This window comes from Pongo abelii, chromosome 19 (genome assembly GCF_028885655.2).
Source record: "Pongo abelii isolate AG06213 chromosome 19, NHGRI_mPonAbe1-v2.0_pri, whole genome shotgun sequence".
NCBI lineage: Eukaryota > Metazoa > Chordata > Mammalia > Primates > Hominidae > Pongo > Pongo abelii.
This window is the reverse complement of record NC_072004.2, coordinates 90,203,407-90,219,103: the sequence shown is the minus strand read 5'-3', so window position 1 is coordinate 90,219,103 and position 15,697 is coordinate 90,203,407. Positions and strand designations below refer to the sequence as shown.

The 15,697-nt window shown below is 51.6% G+C and overlaps 1 protein-coding gene across 3 annotated transcripts in view; it reads right to left on the bottom strand.

Moving 5' to 3' along the window:
* Positions 1–15,697, bottom strand: part of TMEM104 (transmembrane protein 104) — a 62,799-nt gene that overhangs the window by 41,136 nt on the left and 5,966 nt on the right. For 2 of the 3 annotated variants that reach the window (XM_024234153.3, NM_001131729.1), the window contains 6 exon segments: positions 12,507–12,628; positions 9,551–9,632; positions 8,135–8,231; positions 7,401–7,481; positions 3,339–3,438; positions 2,817–2,925 (listed from right to left, as the gene is read on the bottom strand). In XM_024234153.3, the coding sequence (XP_024089921.1) occupies positions 2,817–2,925; positions 3,339–3,438; positions 7,401–7,481; positions 8,135–8,231; positions 9,551–9,632; positions 12,507–12,628 (591 nt within the window). 3 annotated transcript variants of the gene reach the window in all.

The window sequence follows — 15,697 nt, the reverse complement described above, 5'->3', positions numbered from 1 at the left end:
GAATTTTCCACTGGTGAAGGTCAAGGGCTTTGGGAGGCCACTGGGAGCTGCTGGTAGAAGCGTCTCCCTTTTTGTAAGTAATCATGATGCTACACACAGGCCAGCCCTGGAGACACTTACTATAGCAAGGATTCTCACTGTGCGTGTGCGTCTCAGGAGCATTCCTGGGAAGACACAGAAGAAATCGCTTCCAGACGACTTTCTGAAAGTTAGACCACAATATAAAAGTCTGTATCTCTGTCCCCCAGAACTACTGTTGCAGAATGGCAATGAAGAAGAGATTATTAGCAGGCCCTTTTAAAAATGCAGGCTGGGTAGGGGCACCATCTACCTGAGACAAACAAGATCTGTGTGCAGGGTAGGGAGGTGCTTTCAATTCTCCCCCAACCTGCTCGCTGCCTTGCTGAACACTTTGAGTGAAATCTGGCTGGCAGCAAAACCAGAAACAGCTGGTGGTGAGAGGCAGCGTGGCATCCCTAGAAGGGATGGACCATCTTCTGAAACAGAATGACCAGGGGGCAGCGGGGAAGGACAGCCCTCCTCCTCTGGGGCCCAAGGGGCCACTTGATGGAATCTAGCTCTCCTGACCTTTACAAAGACGCACAGGGATAAGCCCTGCAGGCAGGACTTGGGAGGGGAAGATGCCGTCATCGCTTGCAGGAGAGATCAGGACTGAGGGAGGAAACCCTCATCTTTGCCAACCCCCCTTCCTCCAGTCACTCTGCCCCTTCCAACTCACCGAGGGAGGGGAAGGGGCTGCAGAGCAATGACAGCACCAGAGTCTGGGGTCAAGGGAACAGCAGGCTACTGTTCTGCAGAACCTCACACCCTGGGAGCCACATGCAAAACTGTGAAGTGACTTCTGAGACAACGCCAAGGCCCATCTGCCTTGATTTCTCCAAACTGGGTAGAAGAGCCCATGCAAACCAAAAGCCTCTGAGCAAACGGAAGCCCCCAGCAGGGGACTGGGCTATGGGGGAAGGATACTGTCACTGGCTCAGAAAGAAAAGGCTCTTGCGGGCAGCCAGGGTCTCCACTCCTGTTCTGCAGCCTCTGCTTCCTGTTTTCGTGGCTTTTGCAGGCTGTGATGACAATTAGCTCTATGAGTTATAAGTGCAATATCTGGGAGATGAAGGCAGTAATTAATGCCCGTCTGCTTTCCTGAAGGGTTCCTTCTGTTCAGTCAGAGAGTTATTGAGATCCAGGGAGGGAGGCTTCCATCATGTGGAAGGTTTATAGGAATAAGTGAGGGAACCATTTAACAAGGCAAGAATAACGCTTCTAAATAATTTATCAGGCAAATGGCAGCAGCCAATATTCCCAGCGCTCAGTATCCGTTTTGCTGGTGGGCGGGGAGTGTGCCTGGCAGGGTCTTTAGATTCCAACAGCCTCCCCAGCAAAGACCCACCAGACTGGCTCTGCTGTGGCTGCTCTGCCCTGAACATGCCACCATGTCTGGGCGAGCCACTCAAACCCTGGCCTCCACCCCCTCCTTCTGCCCATCTACCCTGCTAGAGATCCAGATGGGGCCTTTCCCTTACCTTTGCTAATTTTGCCAATCATGGTTTGTTGAGTGCTAAGAGGCTAACGAGCCTCTGCTGTGCTGCTAGTGCCTGGGCTCACCCCTCCGGCTGCCATGCTGGTGCCTTTTCCCGCCCCAAGGCTGGGGGAGGTGGAGAAGGGTGCCAGACAATTAACCCGCTACCAAATTCCCACCAGACCTGCAACGGAGGAATCAGGGACGCAGCCTACTAAACTGCTAGCCACAGATGAATGTGCAGGAGAAGACACACCGACCATTAGCTGACTGCTCCAGAGAGGCAGAGAGGAAAACCAACCTCTCCACAGCCCAGGCCACAGGGCTCTTGCAGCACGGCTGTAGAGTGGGACTAGGAGGGCAAGAAAAGCCATTCAGTGGCCCCTTGGGGTTAACAAATCCAGCCCCAAATAGCCTGCAGGGCCTGTGGAAACCTTTCCTCAGATAGGGATAATGAAGTCGGGAGGCCAGCTCCCTGAAAAGCCTGGCTCTCTCTTGGTCCCTGCCTCCCTGCTCCAAATCAGCCAAGTGGCCACGTGTCAAACTGTGTCACCTAGCACACCTAAATTTATGTCAGGGCTGAGGAGGACCAAGAGGAAGCAGAGAATATTAACAGATACTGCAACAGTTAAAGAAAAACATTTCTGAGTCCCGCCCCCAAAGTAGGCAGAGATAAATAACTGTCTCTGGTTTTGTATCTTATTATCCAGGACCTCTCTGGCATATTATTTAGCTCCCTGCCCCCCACCAACGGCACAAAGCAATCAAGAACGAGCCTGGAGATTCATCATCTTCTCTTGTCCACTGGGAGGATGAGAGGAGGGAAGATAGGAAGAGAGCTGGGCTGACCCTTCCCTATCTGGAGAGGATGTTTATGGCCAGACCCAGCATAGAACCATATGCTCTTGGGCTGGCCAGGAGTATGGTCAAAATATGGAAAGTTTCTGGAAAAAATAAGATGTGGCACTCTTGGAGAACTCTGCTGAGGTTGGCCCTAGAATCTGAGCTAAGTTTACAACAGTCACGGTCCTGAATCTGGCTATGACCTGAGTGCCTACTCCAAACCACGCTTGACTTTAAGGCCTGCTGCCTGGAACCTTGGGGGCTAGACTCTTAGTGACATGATCCATTTCTGCCTGGGGCCAAGGCCCCAGTGCTTAGCCAGGGTGTGGAGAAGGGTAGACCCTCTTCTCTGAGGAAAGGATTCTACCCGGAAGTAAAGGCACTTCAAATGCCCAGGCTGGGCTGGGGCAGGCGGCACAGAGGCACAGATACTCACCAAGTAGATGCGGTAGGCGTCCACTCGGCGCAGGGGCCCCCAGCACCGGTCAGTGTCATTGTATTTGGTGTCTGCTTCCACACCGCAGGAGTCGTTGCCAGTGGCGCTGCTGATAAAGAGAATGACAGCAGGCCCAGGCTCAGCGAGGCCACCTGGCTGGGCTGGGGGGAGACAGAAGCCACTCCCTGCACAGCCGCCTGAGCGCCAACAATCAGACTTCTCACAAACCCCTTTGCGGGATGCATCTCTGAAGACGCACCCTCCTTGTTCCCGCAGCACCATTTCCCAACGACTCAGGAGCCCTTGGTGGGAACCTAGTGGGGCAGGGAAGGGGACAGTGACATGAGCTAAGGACAGACAGCATGGCTGGCTGTGGTCTGTGCAGAAAACGGCCTGGGCATCTGCATTCCCTAGATGCAATGAACTCACTTGGCATGGTGCTTCTCCCCTGGACACTCTGCCCTGACTGGCTGAGGAAGCCCCTTTGGCTACCGCCAACCTGGGGTTCAGGAGGGTACTCACCAGGTCACCTGCATGAGGGAGAAGGGCACGGCAGCAGCATAGATGGCGAGGTCCCCATACAGGTAAACGATGATGCAGAAATAGAACAAGTTGACACCCACTGAAAGGAACACAGCCATCAGTCAGGGAGCCACAAAGAGATGTCTGCATGTTTTTTTTTTTCTTCTTCTTCTTTTTGACTAAATCTCTACCTCTCCCATAGCTTTCAGTTCTCTGAGCTGTTTACTTTCTACAAAAAGTGGGAAAATGACCCCAAAGTCCTATTTCTTTTTCTGGCTGGCTACACTGTGATGCTGACAAGAGACAGATAGGCTCATAACTTTCACCTGAGAGGACTCAACGAGGCTGGGAGGATCAGAGAGATTTTGAAGCCAGACAGGTGCACGGTGAGTGTGAGGCTTGGCATGGCTGGGGAGGGAGGGGGGAGGAGAGATGCCCCGAGTCAGGAGCCTGAACCCCAGGTGCATCTGGGCTGGGGCCCCCCTCTGGTGTCAGCCAACACCGGGCTCTAAGACAAGAGATTGCTACTAAAGAGTTGAAGCAAAGAGAAGTTGACGGAAAACAGCCCAGCTCTCTGAAGCTGGGATCCAACGGGTAAAAAGCCCTGGATTTCCAAAGGCCCACTGTCTCATTCTGAATCTGACTGATCCCAAGCACACGGTGGCCTGGTGTGCTGGGGTGATGGTGCTCAAGACAGGCCCCCTTTCCTTCTTATGGGAAGCACTCCCAAGGGACAATGCTGACTCTGGATGGTGTGTGACGCTGACACTCCTGCTGCAGAGGTGACATTTGTCCCCTCTCACTCCAGCAGGAGGCTGAACGAGAAGTTGGGAACACAGCGCTCTAGTCCTAATTCCATCAGACTTCTTTCAGGACCCCGGTAAGTCCACAAACGTCTCCAAATCCGTGAGGGTGAGAAGAATCCCACCTGGGCCATCTTCCATAAATGATTCCAGCTAGAAAGGCCAGGTGCAAGGGCTCTGAAAAGAGTGGCAGGCCCTACGACCTAAGGGTTACTGCTCAGACAACCAGTCTACACCCTTGCTCAGACTAAGGCTCACGTTTTTGATGTCACTGGTCTCGAGCTGCTGGCTTCTCTGAGAACATAAAGAAAAATGAAGTGACAGTTCCCTTTTAATCCTGGTGGCTCAGAAGAGCCTGCAGGGTACTCAAGGGAAAGCCTAGGACATGTTACTCCTGGGCCATGTGAGGTCGGCTCTGTTCCTAGGAGCCTGGGGGGGAAAAGACTAAGAAAACGTGATCCTCAAAGGGATCCAAGAGGCCTCGGCGCCCACTTTTTGAATATGGTATGTCCTTCCCTGACATGTCAGAGATAGCCTGACGTCCAAGCTTAGTGGCCTCTGGGGTTGGCCTGTCACTCAGGCCCAGGCTCCAGGTACAGCCTGCACTCCAGCTTGTTTTCTGCTCTGAGGGGACGCATTGTCCCCCACCCCACTCCCAGCCTTTCCTCCACCTGCCAATGGACTCTGGCATCAGCTCTGTTTATAAACTGCCATTGGCCCTCCCTGGTCAATAAACTTCATTACTAGACACAAAATAAGGGATCAATGAACTTCCTGAGAAGACATCAATGGCTAGGCCCGCATTTCTGATTATAAGAAATGAGCTGGGACCCTAAGGGAGCCTCCTATAAAGGAGGCAGCCCCACCAAGGGTGAAGATGACAATCTGGCAGTCTGTGAATCAGGAATGGAGCAGAGCGGAGGTTTTCAGCTGGGGTGATTTTGCCTCCCAGACCCTGCTGGGAACATGTGACAATGTCTGAGGACAGTTTTGACTGTCATAAGTAGGAGGTGCTACTGGCAACTAGCAGGCAGAGGCTAGGGATGCTGCTCAGCACCCTACCACGCACAGAACAGCCCCACAACAAGGAATTCCCCAGCCCAAACATCAACAGGACTGAACTTGAGAAACTCTGGGGTAGAGAAGGAGACTCCCTCTAAGTGTGAGGCTGGTCTCAGACAATGTCTTTATTTTCCATTAGATTTGGGCAAATTAAGAGTCTAGTCTGTAGTGGGGGGCAAAAAAGGCAAAACTGCTGGTTGCTAGAATTCTTAAGGAAATCAGGGCAGACTGCAGAATATGAAAATGAGAAAGGAGGTTTAAAAGCACGCGTCTTCCTTCCAATGTGTACTTTATTTTAAAGCTTGCATTTGGAAGGGGACTTTGCGTTGCTGCCAGGAGGAAACGCTTATGCTTGCTCAGGCTGGTGAGACGGGAGGGACGGAAATGGAACAAAGGAGAAGCACAGATGCAGGCTGAACTTGACCAGTTGGTTCTGCTGAATTCTGAAAACCCTCTGTGAGGCCGGTCCGGCAGGGAGGGTGAACCAGGCTCTAGGACGGCCTTTGGCTGATAATCACATTGCCCTGCCTAAATGCTTAACGTCCTAAAAAGCAGTCAAAGAGATTCTAGTTCCTACAGTCCCCCCGGCTCTAAGTTAAGTGCAGCCACATTTAAGACTAGAAAGAACTGGTAGGGCAGCCCACTCGACAAATGGGGCTTTGACAAAGGGGCAGAAAATCTTCGAAGACAGTTGCAAGGGGAAGGATGAACTGAGAATGTGGCTGACTCTCAATGAAATGGAAATAAACAGGTCTGGGCATTAAAAACTAAACTCTTTTTTCTTGTTTTCTTTTTTTTTTTTTTGAGAAGGTCTCACTCTGCAGCCCAGACTGGAGTGCAGTGGTATGATCTCGGCTCACTGCAACCTCTGCCTCCTGGGTTCAAGTAATTCTTGTGCCTCAGCCTCTGGAGTAGCTGGGACCACAGGTGTGCACCACCACGCCCAGCTAATTTTCATATTTTTACTTGAGATGGGATTTCACCATGTTGGCCAGGCTGGTCTCCAACTCCTGGTCTCAAGTGATCCACCTGCCTCGGCCTCCCAAAGAGCTGGGATTATAGGCATAAGCCACCATGCCTGGCCACTAAACTCTTTTTTTTTTTTTTTTTTTTTTTTTTGAGACGGAGTCTCGCTCTGTAGCCCAGGCTGGAGTGCAGTGGTGCCATCCTGGCTCACTGCACGCTCCGCCTCCAGGGTTCATGCCATTCTCCTGCCTCAGCCTTCCAAGTAGCTGGGACTACAAGCACCCGCCACCACGCCCAGCTAATTTTTTTTATTTTTAGTAGAGACAGGGTTTCACCATGTTAGCCAGGATGGTCTCGATCTCCTGATCTTGTGATCCGCCCGCCTTGGCCTCCCAAAGTGCTGGGATTACAGGTGTGAGCCCCGTGCCTGGCCCACTAAACTCTTAAATAGCTCATCTTCCAAAAGAACCAGATTTTCCATGGAGATATAAGATGAAGCTGGAACATTCAACAACTCAACCCCAGAGCTGGGTGGCTCCCTTATGATTGCAGCCAGATCCCAGGAAGGAGCAGGTTCACCAGTACACTTCAGGGCTCCGGGCTCACTCGGCAAGCCTGGGTGTGGGCTCCTAGCGCCCTCTGCCGGCCACTGGGAAGCCAGGCCCAGGCGTGCGCGCAGCAGATCCTATCGCTGTCAGAAGGTGTTATTCTAGACAGAATCGGCCAGAAGAGGGCAAGGTCAGAGGCAATCAAGCAGGAGGTGCAAAACCATCAGCCGGCCTCCATCAGCTTCCTTTGCAGGAAAAGGAAAAAGCTTATTTTGTAGCTGCCTCAGGTTCCTGACCTCCACTGGATTAGCTGCCTGGGGTTCCTGACCCTCCGCTGGAATAGCTGCCTGGGGTTCCTGACCCTCCGCTGGAATAGCTGCCTGGGGTTCCTGACCTCCACTGGAGTAGCTGCCTGGGGTTCCTGACTTCTGCTGGAGCAGCTGCCTTGGGTTCTTGACTTCCGCTAGAGAAGCCGCCTCTTTGTTTTTAATGTCCGCAGACAGGGAGGAATCCAGGAAAAGAGGTCAGCAAGGTGGCTTCTCAGGTGCTGAGGGAGCAGCTCTACCACCTGCTCTGCCCCATGGTCTGGCTGTCAGGGTGGAGCCCTCATTACAAGGGTGCAGGCCTGCAGTGAAGCACCAGCTCCCCGTTTCCCCACACCCCACCCCCAAAAGAACTTCTACCTTTATTGAAGAACATGGAGGCCATTTGTCCCATTTCCACCCGGTCTGTGATTTCAAACGGGTTGGGAGATCCACGTCTCTCTGCAGAGCCAAAAGAACAAGGAAGAGGAAGTGGTTCTTCACGTGGAGAGCTTCAGAGGGTGGTGAGGATCTCACTGAATTATCTAAACCATGAAATCCCCAAGTGTCCAAACTCGAGAAAACTTTTCCTAATGTTTCCTGCTTGACATGGTTTAACATAGTCTTTTTTTTTTTTTTAAGGGAATTCAGAGATGCTTCTGCTGGGGTGAAAGGGAGAGCAGGCGTCGGAGCCCAACCCAGCCGCCCAGGGAGGAGACAGCAGGGCAGGGGCATGTGTGAACATGAGGGCACGGGGCAGGAGGAAGACGAGACGCCAAAGAATGGCATTTACTCGAGCTTCCAGGGTGCACCAGGCAAGGAACCAGGCATTTAATCATCTCAGTAACAGGAAGGGGTATGGGGGGAAACTGAGGTGCAGAGGTCAAGGAACTTACCAAGCTGCAAATCTGAGTAGTGGCCAAGCCAGCAGGGGCCACGCCTGTGTCCAGGACTGAAACCCTGTGCTCTTTTGAGTCTACCACAGGGCCTGCCTCAGAATCCAGGGGCAGGAAATGCCAGAATCTGCGGGGAGACTCTCCAGGGCCCTCTCCATGAAGAAAGGGAACCCTGTGGCCCAGAGGGAAGTGCGGGCCCGCGAGGACCCCAAGACTTACGCACAGACAGGATGGGCCGCTTCTCTGCCCGCTCGTAGTTGTCCCGGATGAGAACATCGCTGTCTGAGGCTGTGGAGGAGTCGTCATCTTCCTCCTCCTGGGAGGTGGTAGGATGGACGAGGAGGAGGGAGGAAAACAAGGGAAAACAAAGGAGCACATCAAAAAAAATACAAAATGTTAGCCAGGTGTGGGGTCATGTGCCTGTAGTCCCAGCTACCTGGGAGGCTGAGATGGGAGGATCACCTGAGCCCAAGAGATCGAGGCTGCAGTGAGCCGTGACTGCAACACTGCACTCCAGCCTGGGTGACAGAGCAAAGACCCTGTCTCAAAAAAAAAAAAAAAAAAAAAGAGAAAAAGAAAAAAAAAAGAGCATGGAACTCTACAGAAAAGCCCTGGGACAATGGCGAACCTGCTTCCTTTTTTTTTTTTTTTTTTGAGATAAAGTTTTGCTCTTGTTGCCCGGGCTGGAATGCAATGGCATGATCTCAACTCACTGCAACCTCCGCCTCCGAGGTTCAAGCGAGTCTCCTGCCTCAGCCTCCCGAGTAACTGGGATTACAGGCACTTGCCACCACAGCCGGCTAATTTTTATATTTTTAGAAGAGATGGGGTTTCACCATGTTGGTCAGGCTGGTCTTGAACTCCTGACCTCAGGTGATCCACCCACCTCGGCCTCCCAAAGTGCTGGGATTACAGGCATGAGCCACTGTGCCCAGCCTCTTTTTTTTTTTTTTTTTTTTTTGAGACGCTTGCCACTCCATGCTATCTCACTCTGTCGCCCAGGCTGGAGTGCAGTGGCGCAATCTCAGCTCACTGCAACCTTCACCTCCCCGATTCACGCAATTCTTATGCCTCAGCCTCCTGAGTAGCTGGGATTACAGGCACACATCATCATGCCTGGCTAACTTTTGTATTTTTAGTAGAGATGAGGTTTCACCATGTTGGCCAAGCTGATCTTGAACTCCTGACTTCAAGTGATCTGCCCGCCTTGGCCTCCCAAAGTGCTGGGATTACAGGCGTGAGCTCCCCCACCGGACCCTGTGTTCTTTCTTTCTGCAGGGTATCTGTATCTTTAGGAAGCTTTTAGCACAGCTATGCTGCCCCATTATAGGTGGCAGAGACACACTTGGGAAGAAGCGACAGCACAGTTCCTGGGTACAAAGATTTCAAACAGCTGAGCTGGATGCGGGTGGGGGTAGGAGGCCTGAGGCTGAGACAGGAAAGCGGCAGAGGCTCCATTTGTGCTTTAAGCTTTAGGTGGCTATTAAGCTTCAGCTCTGGGACTGGGGTCCAGGAGCAGTGCCGTGGACAGAGCCCGCCACGCACTGAGAGGAAAAGAATGGGCTGCTGAGACCGCCTGTTGGGTACCTGATGGAACAGAGGCATGGCCCAGAGATGAGGGCAACACACACACACCTTGAGGTTCTCCATCCTCTTCCAGCGGAGCTGCGCGTTGGCCGCAGCCATGGCCTCTATCACAAAGGTGGTGGTCACGAAGCTGAGGGGGCCGAGTGCCCAGCGCCAAAGGTGGACAGGAGGTTGGAGGAGACAGAGAGAGAAGGAAAACACCATTGTTAAGAACTGACCAGACCCACCAGCCCAGACCATTCTCTTTTCTGAGAGCTGTTCCCTAGAGATGGGCTTTACTTGGTAAAAAGGTGTGCATGCTTTGATGTTGCTGTCTCTAGTGAGAACGTATTTCCGGTGCACGAGAGAGAGGGGCGTGAACTAAGTGATGGGAGGGAAACTAACCAAAGGAGAGAGGGAGCTGGGGGCAGAAACGATACTGGGACAAGCAGCGCTGCACACCCAGGAGGGGCTGTCAGGGGCAGATGTCAAAGGACGCTCTCAGTGAGGGGAGGCTGGTTCACAAAGGGCCCCCCAGCTTCTGGAAGGACAGCAGGCAGCTTTCACGTCACCTTGCAAGGACACAGGCAAGTGGTCACCTCCCAATTACATACACTCATGGAAGGAGCACAGGCATCGATAATTGGAAATGGGCACTTTGCTCCGGAATCCATCCCTTTTTTCTTTGGCAGTACTTTTTACTTTCCAAATAATCTGGCTAATATTAAAATAAGCTTGCACTTCTATGGACCAATTCAAAAGGGAGATTGGGAGGTGGCATTAGACGCTTGCCAAGAAGTCAGACTAGATTAGAAAAATCATCTTTTCTTTTCCTCTTAAAGAAACTTGAGGCCAGGCGTGGTGGCTCACGCCTGTAATCCCAGCACTTTGGGAGGTCGAGGTGGGTGGATCACAAGGTGAGGAGATCAAGACCAGCCTGGCCAATATGGTGAAACCTCGTCTCTACTAAAAATACAAAAAAATTAGCCGGGCATGGTGGCACATGCCTGTAATCCCAGCTACTTGGGAGGCCGAGGCAGGAGAATTGCTTGAATCCAGGAGGCAGAGGTTGCAGTGAGCCGAGATTGTGCCACTGCACTCCAGCCTGGGTGACAGAGCGAGATTCTGTCTCAGAAAAAAAAAAAAAAGGAAACTTGAGAGACCTAGATGACAGCTGGAATGCATGAATGCTTTTGTTAATGGAGGATACAAAAGTGGGCTGCCTTCCTGCTAATAAAACCTGAGGTATGAATCCATCTCTGCCGTGGAACAGCGTGGGACGAACATTCATCTCCTGCTTTCCTGAGTCCAGGACAGCTCTGCCACCAGACTCACCCCTGCCTCTCCCAGAGTGTTGACAAGGGCTGGGGGGCTGACTGCTCGCCCCGACGTCAGGTGGCAGGAGGCAGAGGGGTCGCTTGGCCCCACACCAGTTAAACCCACACTCACTCCCACTCTGGGGGAGCAGCCAGCTCTGAAACCCCCATTCCAATAGCCTCAGCACCTCCTAGAAAGGTTTCTCATTATCTTGCCTAAGTGACCGTTTTAAGGGCTTTGGATTTACCCTTCTTTTTGGACGTGAAATTAAAATCAATCTTAATTAAGGCATAAAGAGACTTCTCATGGTTGCGCAAGGCCAACTCATTGATCACGTTCAAACACAAATGGGTTGAGCAAGGAGCGGGGTGTGGTACCCCCTGCCTGGGAGCCCGGAATGATCACTTCCCATTCGATGGCTGCCTGTGCTGAAGGTCCTTTAAAGGGGACAGCAGAGTCATGTAAGGACAAGGACTTCTAGAGCTCTTGGCTGCCAGGGCTCACAGTAGATAATGAACCGATAGTGCCCCAAGATTCACCCTCAAAACTCTCCAAAAGAAATGCATGAAGAAACTGAAAACCATGGGTGTTTTCCTATCCCATTCAGCTTCTTGTACATCTTAGTTTGCTCCAACTACTAAGCTCCGTCTCATCCTTCCACCCGCACCCACTCCCTCCCCCTTCAGATCCTCGCTTAGATGCAGCCCTTCCTAACCCTGCTTCACCCGGCATCCTAGTCCCCTCGCCCTGTTATGCCTTCCTCTTTCCACAGCACTCACTGCCTTCCAGCTCACTCTTCAATTTACCCATTTATTATCTTCACTGCTCACTGTCTGTCTCCCCACAACATAAAGTCAAGTCTGCACAGGCACGGATCTTTGTGGTGAGGCCCCCTCAGTACCCAGAAGGGTGCTCGGTGCACAGATGGGGCAGGGTCGCCTCTCAGGGGAGGTGTTTCCAGGTGCTCCTTCCCATCTCTTTTTTGCAGCTTGTGGATTCCTACCCGGTTGCGAGGATGGAAATGCCTAGTCCTAAACCCCTTCCTGGCCTGGAGCAGTTGCTGACAACTTCAGACTAGTCCCTACGTGTGTGGGAATCCCCGAGAAGAGCCTCAGGTGGAACCCACCCTCCCTGAAGCACCGGCTGGTAAGGCCCACACACCTGGCTCAAGGAGTAGGTGTCCCTGAAGACCTGGGGAGGTACACGGCAGGCGAGTGCCACGCTTGATCACGTACCCAGGCATGTGTTTACCACCTACTTCATGAATTACCTTAAGTAAATTCTAAATTCCAAACTGATTTCCCATGTCACCTTAAATGTTTGTTAGATCTTTTTTCTGTGGCTGGGTGGTATTTTCTCAGACAGCAAAACTTGATGGTAATGTTAATAAAGCACACATTTAATAGCAGGGGAGGTAAATCTGCCAGGGAAGAAATAGGCCAGCATCACGTGAAACATTCCAAAGCCTAGTGGATGTCCAGGTTTTTATCTGATCAGGGCTGTGCAACCGCTCCACTAACACAAGCCACCAGGAGGCCTCTGTGACCACTGTCCCCTCTCTGACTACCCTGGCAAGGACTCACTGAGCTCGAGACAGGGTAGACAGGTGTCTTCCCACCCCCTCAGTGCCCTCATGTTCGGGCTTCCTGGGCCGACTCCCTCCTGCTCCACTCCTGGCCCCTATGGGAAAGTCCCTGCTGCCTCTTACCTCATGAAGCCCAGGAACACCAGCAGGACGAGGCTGACAAGCCACCCGGCAGTGGCGAAGGCCTTGGGCATGGTGAGCGCGCCTGTGCCCACGATGAGGTTAAACATATACACCAGCCCAACCTGGAACCGACAGAGGCGACATTCAAGCCCGGAACTTAATCAACTTCTCCCCCTTAACAGCTCCCAAGGAACAACCCTGGTGATGGCACCACTGTGGAGGCCAGAAGGCCAGACTGTAGACAGGGAAGGAGGCAGGACAGGAGAATTACACCTGGGGCCTAAGGAGCCAGGCTTGCAACCACAGAGCCTGTTAACCAAACATGAACATGTGGATGACTCAAGCCCTGGGGTTCAGTTTCAGTCTCTGTTCCTGCTGTCATCACTGCCGTCTCCTCCTAAAGCTGCATCGCAGATGCTAGCGCTCTACTCAACCAGGCTGTAGGCTTCCCGGGGACAGAGCATCATAGGCGGGGTACCTGGCACAAAGGTGAGCGCATAATGCTGACCTCAAAGAAACACCCACTTTTCCAAGACCACTGAGCATGTGACTCAAGGTCCTCGCCATTGTCCTTTGGGACATGGATATTCATGCTTCCCTTTCTCCACTCCTCTCCCCATACCAACTTCAGGTTTTTTTAAAAAAAAGTTGAGACATAATTCACATACCATAAAATCCACCCATTTAAAGTACACACATCAGTGGGTTTTAGTAATATTCACAAGGTTGTGTGACCAGCGCCACCAGCTAATTCCATTTTATCACCCCCCAAAAAGCCCATTTCCATTAGCAGCCACTCCCCATTCTTCCCTCCCCACTTGCTCACCCAACTTCAGGGTGATTTCTCAGGTCACTGACTTCAGGTTTTAAACAACTCACAGTTTACAATGATTCCCTTTCTAAGATCTCAACCGTGAATTTCCTGTCTGACCTGAGCTCCTCCTCTTCTGTGATGCTCTCTAGTCCCCCAGCCTCCTCCCCTGCCAATCCTCCCTCCCAGAAGCCCACCCCTATTTTGGCATCATCTGCTTCCTTTCTTGGTGCAATCAGCAGGCTCCACCAAGCACACGCCTCCTTTCCTGGTGTATTTCTCTTAGTATCAACCTTTCAGCAGACCTCAAGTCTAGCTGCCTGCTAGTCACCTACACCTAGACATCCCATCAGTGGCCCCATCCTCCTTCCTTCCCCTCCAGATCACAGTTCTAATGATTTTATTTCTGGAACTTCTTTTGTGGCTAACTCTGGCTCCTATCCTTATTTACAATTCAAATGAGTCTTTCCGGCCTGGACTAGTGCAGTAGACTCCTAACTGGTCTTCCTGTACTCTGCTAAATTGGGCGACTTACCGTATGCTTTACCACCTGTTTCTGATCATTAAAAAAGACAAACACCTCATCTCTGGGAATGCTTACCCACTTCTCATTTTCACTCCTGTTCTTAGAAAGATGCGCTTTTCTCTATTTTAAAGCTTTTCTAAGATAGCCACATGCTGAATTTGTGATAGAAACACACAAATTGGTGCCCATTCTCCCAGACTCAGTCAATTTTGTTTTTTTTTTAAAGCATAAAGAGGACAGATGCAGTGGCTCATGCCTGTAATCCTGGCACTTTGGGAGGCTGAGGTGGGTGGATCACGAGGTCAGGAGTTTGAGACCAGCATGTCCAACATGGTGAAACCTGTCTCTACTAAAAATGCAAAAATTAGCTGGGCGGTGGCGTGTGCCTGTAATCCCAGCTACTCAGGAGGCTGAGGCAGGGGGATCGCTTGAACCCAGGAGGTGGAGGTTGCAGTGAGCCAAGATTGCGCCACTGCACTCCAGGCTGGGCAACAGAGCAAGACTCCGTCTCAAAAAATGAAAAAAAAAAAAAAGCATGAAGAAATAGAGATTGCCAACTCCCGCCTTCGAGCTATTGGCTGGGGGAAGGAGGGGCTGGGCAGTGGTTAGAGAAGACAGGCTTCCCAGCAGGTGCTAACTGGACATTTGAGAGCAGGACAAAAGGGAGGCCACCCTGTGGAAAGGAAAGCGCTCTGCCTGCAGTACCTGAATACCTGGCACAGGACCAAAGCCCTCTTGTGCCACCTCCCCAGCTCCTCCAACTCCTACCCAGCCTTCAGGGCCCATTCCAATGCAACTTCTACCACAAAGTCCTTCCCAGGCTCCCAAAGTTGTCCTGCCTCCCGTCTTTGAATCCTTGTGGCAACAACACTTCTTATGCCCTCTCTTGGGTTTCAGATATTGGCATATTTCTCTTTTCCCTGTTACTAAATATGAAGCTCACTGTGGCCGTGGGCTGCGTCTCACTTCTCTCTGCATTTCTCAGGGTGTCTGGCACACAGGCTGGAGATGGGAACACCCAGCTGATTGCACTGGACCCTACTTGAGTTATCTCTGACGTGAGTCTGAGAGTCTTCATCATCCAGTTTTGGACGTCACAATCTCAATTTTTATTTTTATTTTTTGAGACGGAGTATCGCTCTGTTGCCCAAGTTGGAGTGCAGTGGCATGATCTTGGCTCAATGCAACCTTGCCTCCTGGATTCAAGCGATTCTCCTGCCTAAGCCTCTGGAGTAGCTGGGATTACAGGCACCCACTGTCATGTCTGGCTAAGTTTTGTAATTTTAGTAGAGACAGCGTTTTACCATGTTGGTCAGGCTGGTCTCAAACCCCTGACCTCAGATGATCCGCCCGCCTCGACCTTTCAAAGTGCTGGGATTATAGGAGTGAGCCAGCACGCCCAGCCCGCAATCTCGATTTGATCCCACAGACAAATCCCAGAAGGATGAAAACAAGTTTGAATCATCTTCCTATGCCTTGGTTGGATCACATCATCATCATGATATGATTCCCCTTTGGGAGTCCTGGCTCAGAGTGGTGCTGCTAGAATAATTTTGAGGGCAGCAGCTGGGTGAGACAGGGGACACACAGCCCATTGCTGATCTTCTGAATGGGAAGTTCTGGCTTTTCACAGTGGCTGTGAATGTCTATAACTCATGTTTACTTTTGCTGAGGTTAGTTTCAATCACTGGTACTTTCATGCTCATGTGTACGAGGGTGAGAATGGGTCATCTAGCTAGTTCTGCTCATTTATTCAAAAACCAACAAGAGCCTTCTACAGACCGGGCCCTGTGCTTGCAGCTGAGGATACAATGATAAACCAGACAGACATGGCCCTTGTTCTAAGGATGAGGA